General features: G+C 38.6%; 1 protein-coding gene across 1 annotated transcript; it reads left to right on the top strand.

Annotated features, from left to right (window-relative positions):
• Nucleotides 1–655: 655 nt before the first annotated feature.
• Nucleotides 656–7,171, top strand: LOC120350173 (60S ribosomal protein L35-like). Its single transcript, XM_039422625.1, has 2 exons — nt 656–793; nt 6,998–7,171. Exons 1-2 carry the CDS (start codon nt 752–754, stop codon nt 7,145–7,147), a joined length of 192 nt encoding a protein of 63 aa, XP_039278559.1. The 5' UTR covers nt 656–751; the 3' UTR covers nt 7,148–7,171.
• Nucleotides 7,172–7,504: the final 333 nt, after the last annotated feature.

Raw genomic sequence — 7,504 nt, 5'->3', positions numbered from 1 at the left:
CGTGCACTTACACATAAACTATGATTTGGTCTTTAGCTGTAATATTTACTAACTTACTATTGATAATCACACTAAAATATTCCGATGTGAATTAAAACAAAGTTGAATGCTTCCAAATAAAATTTGACCTACGTCGTCCACCGCTGACAAACATAACCTGACATCAACATTTTCCAATCTGGTTGTAAACATGACATCTTTTGTGATCTCTTGTTTTATTAGTCTTATTCTTCTTTCCGGGTTTTAAGTTCATTGTTTCTAGTGTTGTGTTATTGGATGGGCACGTTTTATGACGGTCCGGTTAAAGTATGGCAGTTGTTAGGCCCATTGTCGGCTTGAAAGGAAAGGTGGAATTATTCAGGCGACCTTTTCGCAAGAGATTTCCCACCAACAAAAGCCATACGAATTTTTTTACGTGTTTTTGTCTACTACGTTCCTTTTCTTTGTAATTTTTATAACATAATTTTATATTTTCCAATTTTCAAGTGAAATTTCCCCGTTTAATGATAAAAATTCAAATGAGGTGAGCTCAGATCTATGGGTGATGATCATTTTAAAATATTACTGAACAAGCAATTAATGCCTTTATATTTGCACAACGTGTAGTAGTTGTTTCTTTTTTTTCTAGGTGGTAATTTTTTTTATTGTGAGGTGAATTTTTTGTTTTATGTATGGAAAATGTGTATTTCAATAGATTATTTTTTGTTTCAGCCGCGTCGTAAGGAAAGCAATCGCACGAGTGTACATTGTTATGCACCAGAAGCAAAAGGAGAACTTGAAGAAATTCTTCCTTGTAAGTACTTCTTTCAATATCAATCCATAATTAATTTATCCAGTTCTTTATCTTATTTCACAAACCCCTATAATAAAGTATCAAAATATGTTTTGTACAGGCCATATTGCTCCGTACTAATAATTTTTACATGAGTTTATTTGGTAATTTTCATTCTAGAATAAGATCTCTAAAGAAACCTGTAGGGTATTAATTTTGAAATTTTGCTTATCGCAGTAATAATTGAAAATTTCATTGCTCATAGACAATTTCAAAGTAGATTCCATCAATTTTGATTTCTATTAATGAATCTTTGTTCAAACTGAGTTGCATGCTTTGGTATGATATTTTCTGCTAAAAAAATGGTGTGCTATTTGAATCTCTTTAATTCATACTCTTCTTCCACTCTTAGTCCAGGCAATGAATGCTCAAAAAGGGTGTAGAGGAAAATGTTGGGAAGGCAATTTTTGACCCCACAGTTCTGTTTAGGGTAGTAAGGAGCTAAACATATAAAAAGTCCCTACCCCTACCCCCTGTGCTAAGGGGGTGGGGGTGGTTTAAAGGTAGGCTACCATTTTTGGTTTCTCGCAAAAAACTCGAAAACTATGCATCCTAAGGACTTGGGAGTTATAAAAATGTTATAAGATGAATAATGTAGGAAATTATTTAAGCTTCACTTTGTTAGATAACAGTCAAGTCCTTATGATGCATAGTTTTCTATTTTTATGCGAGAAACCAAAAAATGGTACCTTCAAACCACCCCCACCCCCTTAGCACAGTGGGTAGTGGTGGGGACTTTTGATATGTTTACCTTCTTACTACTCTAAACAGAAATGCGGGGTAAAAAATTGTCTTCCTAACATTTCCCTCTACAACTTTTCCTTGACTGGACTATCATCCAATATTTGCAATATATTTTCAACTGGGAGAAAAATAATTAGAAGTTGAAACATCTAAAACAAAGGTTGCAACAATTTTTTTAGGCTGAGATTAGACTTAGCGAGCTAATGTTAGCTTGAGATCCTATTTGTTCAGTAATCTTTGTCTATAGATTCCTTTGAATCTTTGTCTTGCATATCCCACAATGGAACATGCTCTTAAACCGAACTTATCAAATTTTCATTGTCCATATTTAAAACATTATAAAAGTTCAAAAATCAAAAACAGACAATGTGGAACAAGTTTCTCAGAGTTTATCAGAGATTGACAATGGTGTAATAACCGAAACCGGTCTTTCTAATTATCAATAAATAAGTGGTTTTTTGACAATTTCTTAGTCTTTTTCATTCAATATGAATAATTACCACAATATCAACTTCTCAACTACACAAAAAAAAAAGTGAAACAGTTTTAAGGTTAGGATGATGTTGTCTCAGCTCGACTTCGGCCGGATAGAGTCGGAAAATCTTATTCAATTCGGATCGAAAACTTGATTGGCCGGATACGGCCGTGCACGGAGGAACCTATTGCAATGGGCGAGCATCTATAGCTTTCTTTGTTGGGGGATCGTTCGGACGAGTTCGGTAGGTTTCGGCCGATGCTAGCTCGGACGAAATCGTTTCCAGTGGACGGCCCACCTGTCTGTTACATATTCCTTTTTATTCAAATCAGACTCATTACCCTTCTCCAAATCAACGACATTTTTCAGTTGCTACCAATGGTTACTTATATTTTATTTCTTATACAAAATACAATATAAATGAACAGAGTCAACCATAAATGAGGATAATTTGCAGGAATATCTAGAAAATCTTCAATTAAGTTCTGGATTGTTGATATGCATATATTTTCATTTCATTTTTGAAAGTTGTTTAAAATATCTTAATAAATTCTTAATCATTTGATGAAACTTCTTTATTTACGTAGATAAAAAAACTAAACTAAAATAAACCATGAAACTAAACTAAGTAAAACAACTTATTATAAATCAAACAGTCATTATGTTGATTGAATAACTTCACATATCCAAACTCTTCCCCTTTACTTTCTCAAACATTTTCTTTTTCACCTTTCCTTCGATTTCATCTTCTCAAAAACCTCTCATTTCTCCTTATATTCTTCCACTATCGACTTCCCACAGAAACCGTGGAGCATCAGCTACAACATTATAAATCAAACAGTTTTCATGTAAATGAATAACATCAAATGATATCCAAACAAAGTCGTATCGTCCTCTGTGATTCATTGTAGTTACGGTACCGTAATTCAGTTCAGATTTGGCCGTCATGTAGGAGGCCGTATTACTTATGTTGGGTTACTATTAGTTGTCACAAAGTAAAATTGTGACGGAAAATATTGTTAAATTTAATAATATTGAAGAAAGACGCTCGGCTATCAGCAACGCTAGCCGACCGCGGAGATAAGGAAGGTACCGATGGCGCACCATCTTCCGCGCATCGAGACGATTTCCACCGCCTCTGGCGGCGGCTCAACTCCATCCCCTCCACTTTGGGGGAGTATTTAAGGCCGGACGAGCCCCAGACCACAGCATTCCGCTCACACCTTCCTGCTCCTGGTACAGCGGCCCGTTGGCTGCCGTACGTCCCTAACCTTCCATCTCCCTAGGGCACAGCGGACCGTTGTCTGCCGTCCCTGTCCTCCATTTCCCCAGGGCACAGCGGACCGTTGTCTGCCGTCCCTGACCTCCCATCCCCCTAGGGCACAGCGGACCATTGTCTGCCGTCCCTGTCCTCCCAGTTCCCTAGGGCACGCGGACCGTTGTCTGCCGTCCCTGTCCTCCCATTTCCCCAGGGCACAGCGGACCGTTGTCTGCCGTCCCTGTCCTTCCATTCCCCCAGGGCACAGCGGACCGTTGTCTGCCGTCCCTGTCCTCCCATTTCCCCAGGGCACAGCGGACCGTTGTCTGCCGTCCCTATTCTTCCTTTTCCCCAGGGCACAGCGGACCGTTGTCTGCCGTCCCTGTCCTTTCATCTCCCCAGGGCACAGCGGACCGTTGTCTGCCGTCCTATTCTTTCCATCCCCTCAGGGCACAGCGGACCGTTGTCTGCCGTCCCTATACTTCCTTCTCCCCAGGTCACAGCGGACCGTTGTCTGCCGTCCCTATTCTTCCTTCTCCAGGGCACAGCGGACCGTTGTCTGCCGTCCCTATTCTTCCTTTTCCCCAGGGCACAGCGGACCGTTGTCTGCCGTCCCTATTCTTCCTTCTCCCCAGGGCACAGCGGACCGTTGTCTGCCGTCCCTATTCTTCCTTCTCCCCAGGGCACAGCGGACCGTTGTCTGCCGTCCCTATTCTTCCTTCTCCCCAGGGCACAGCGGACCGTTGTCTGCGTCCCTATTCTTCCTTCTCCCCAGGGCACAGCGGACCGTTGTCTGCCGTCCCTATCCTGTCTGTCCTTCCTTTTCCTACTTCACTGGAGTGGAACCGAGGCCGTAAGGCCGATACAAATTACATCAAAGTGGTGTCATCAGAGAGAGAGCGACCTTCACGCCGTCAGAAGCACCAGGAGGTGCTGTTCACGCCAGCTGAGGCACAAAGAAGAAGGAAGAGGAACTTCGACTTGCCTCCTTTCCCCGCCCACATTACGACTGAGCAAGTCATCCAGGAGCAACACCTGGGTATCAATCACCCACCTCTGAAGCTACTCAGGGTGTACGTGATATAGTAAAGATGATGTTTTCTCGATCCATCCCGAGCTACAATGTATTAACACACTTTTTTCTATGTATTTCAAACGACATGCAGTCAAATATTTAAGTAAATAATAATTATTTTAATCACTGACTGTAGTCAGTCTCGCGATCATTTTCAACAGTCAAACTTCTCCCAGGTAGTTTGCTGTTGAGGCTTGATTACACTTTTTTCTATTTTTACTGTTGAAAATGATCGCGAGACGGTCGAAGTACTACAGTCAGTGAGTAAAAGAATTTAAGATAATATATCAATTTATTGAACCCATTATATCACACATGTAATACAATAAACAGTTGAACATCGTCATAGAGATTAATTCGAAATAAGCTACAGTAAGAAACTATACAACAATGAAATATGATAATTGGAGAAAATTATACCGATATAATTAATGCAATGCGCTTATACTTGTATTTATACAATAATTTGTAAGTTTATTTATTATTTTACAAAGGTGACTTACTGGTATTTTAAGCCTAGGTGATGGGATGAATGATAATACAATGAAGGTAGAGTTATGAATGAATAAAAATTATAGGTTATGCTATCCACTTGAATTGATTTGAGTCCACTTTTCAGTCCAGAAATGAATAATCTAGAAATTTTGAATTTGATTTGCTAATATATAACTTGTAAGTGCCTATATCTACTAGCTATCACAGAAATCTATAACTCTATAGTAGGCCTTTGCAGCAAGAAAGCTGTATAAAGTACTTTTGAAAATGCTTATTGATTTAGATTTCAACTTGGCAGGCAATTTGTTTTATAATTTAACACCAATGTAAGATGATATTTTCTCATACAGTTTCAACCTATGCTGTCTTGAAGCTATATTGTTTCTACTTCTATACTTCGTGAAAATTTTCTTCAGACTTGGAGGAATTTGCGGCGGAGAGAAATGGAGGGAGGTCAGCCAATTACAGAGATGGATTGAGTCATAGGTGGAAGCGTAGTTGTCAATTTGTCGAATAGAGTCAGTCGAGTCAGTGATTGCAGAGAGGAAACTTCCTAAGTTTAACATGAGCGCTTGAATACTCACTGGAAATTAGAGAACGCTGGCCGGTACACAACGGCAACATAGCCGCCGTTGTATCCCTGCCGCTGTATGCCTTCTCTACTGCGCATGTCCATCCCAAGTCGGAAGTTAATTTAAACAAAGTATTGTGTTATGATCGCGTTCTTATGCATTTGTGACCAGTTTCGAATCACGATCATAACACTAGAAGTAGATAATTAGATTATTTACTTGAATATTCGCGACTACATGTCGTGTGAAATGCAAAGAAAAAAGTGTGTTACTATTATTACTTAAGCACCAGTGTTTTATTTATATTTTCATATTTAATTCTGATAGACCTTATGTATTTGACTTAACTAAATTAACTATACAAATTTAAAGAAAACACTGGTGCTAAAGTGGCCTAACATAATAATAGCATAATGGAATAATAGTAGCACTGTCTCTCCTACATGACGGCCAAATCCTCAGTATTTGACGTTGGTTATTGAGGATAAAAAAAGAATTCAATAGTTTGTTACTTTCCTTGTCCTATTACCATAGGTAAGGAAAGTATTGCTCTCCAAAAAAATTAAGTTACCCTAATTTCAAGTTTTCTATACGTTTCAAGGTCCCCTGAGTCCAAAAATATGAATTTTGGGTATTGGTCTGTCTGTGTGTGTGTGTGTGTGTGTGAACACGATAATTCCATTCCTAATTAACCGATTGACTTGAAATTCTAAACTTGAGGTCCTGATACCATGAGGATCCGACTTTGAGAAATTCAATTCAAAATGGCGGATAATGACTAAAAAACCTGTTTTTCACGGTTTTCTCGGAAATGGCTCTAAAGTTGCGTACAGATATACGCGCCGCGAACATGAGCAATTCACTTTTAATCAGCTGATGCCAAGCTTTTTATATCTGTATCTTATCGTTTCTGTAGAAATACAGATATAATAAGCTGATTAAAAGTGAATTGCTCATGTTCGCGGCGCGTATATCTGTACGCACTTTAACGATTTTCTTCAAATTGCTACCCCAGATAGCTATTTATAAGCCCTATCAACTGACATGATTCTAATTTCTGGGAAAATTGCAGGAGCTCCATAATATTCTAAAGAAAATTGATTTTGTTAAATTTCTATCACGATTTCTCGAAAATGACTTGGCCGATTTTTTTCTAATTCATACCCAGTATAGTTATTTATCAGCTCTCGAATGGCATTAGTCTCCTTACTGGGAAACTAACAGGGGGTTCACCCCATCCTTGAGAAATGGACTTTGTAACCTCCTTTTAGTGCACGAGGTATATAGGTAGAGCAGCTTATTCAAAAGAACACATAGCCGAGGTATTTTATCTGTAGAACAGCTGTTTTGATGACTTAGAAAATCATCAAATTTCACAATTGTTACACAAAGAGAAATGTACTCTGAAAACAAAGCGTAAGGAAATATATTAGTATGATCGTAGTAATGAAATATGTAGCCGCCAATCGTCATTATGTTATGTTGATTATTGAGGATAAAATTGAATTCAGTAGTTTGTTTCTAATGTTGTGTTTGTGTTTTGCAGAAGAAGAAGCACAAGCCATTGGACCTGAGACCAAAGCTGACCAGGGCGAAGAGGAGGGAACTCACAAAACACGAGAAGAAACTGAAGACCATGAAGGAGATCAGAAAGCGAAGTGTCTTCCCCCCCAGGAAGTTTGCTGTTAAGGCTTGAATAAATTTTTTTATTTGAATCGCACTGTGATTTTTATCTGAAGCTGCCTAATCAATTTGGTCTAATTATAGATATTACATCATTAGTGAGGTCCACGTTATAATAGCAGTGTTGATTAGTAATGGTTTGCTATCCTTGTCTATCATTCAACAAAGCGGATAGAGCGCTTTTCAATGTGGAAATTAGTAAATAATTGAAAAGTTGCACATAACCTTTATTTGGACAATTTATTTTATGAAATTGGGATGAAAAGAAGTTTTGGACTGTAGTCTGTTTCTTTGTCCTTAACTTAAAATGATAAATAAAGAGGATAGCGCTATCTCTTTCTCGCTTTGCCCTGTTTCCAGATCGTCTTCA

This window comes from Nilaparvata lugens, chromosome 3 (genome assembly GCF_014356525.2).
Source record: "Nilaparvata lugens isolate BPH chromosome 3, ASM1435652v1, whole genome shotgun sequence".
Classification (NCBI taxonomy): domain Eukaryota; kingdom Metazoa; phylum Arthropoda; class Insecta; order Hemiptera; family Delphacidae; genus Nilaparvata; species Nilaparvata lugens.
Note: the sequence above shows the minus strand (reverse complement) of the source record. Positions and strands in the feature narration are given on the sequence as shown.

Excerpts from the sequence above, each read along its gene's own strand:
- LOC120350173 (XM_039422625.1), top strand. The coding sequence starts at position 752 with ATGCACCAGAAGCAAAAGGAGAACTTGAAGAAATTCTTCCTT. Across the intron at positions 794-6,997 it reads ACTTGAAGAAATTCTTCCTT|AAGAAGAAGCACAAGCCATT; the intron begins GTAAGTACTTCT and ends TGTGTTTTGCAG.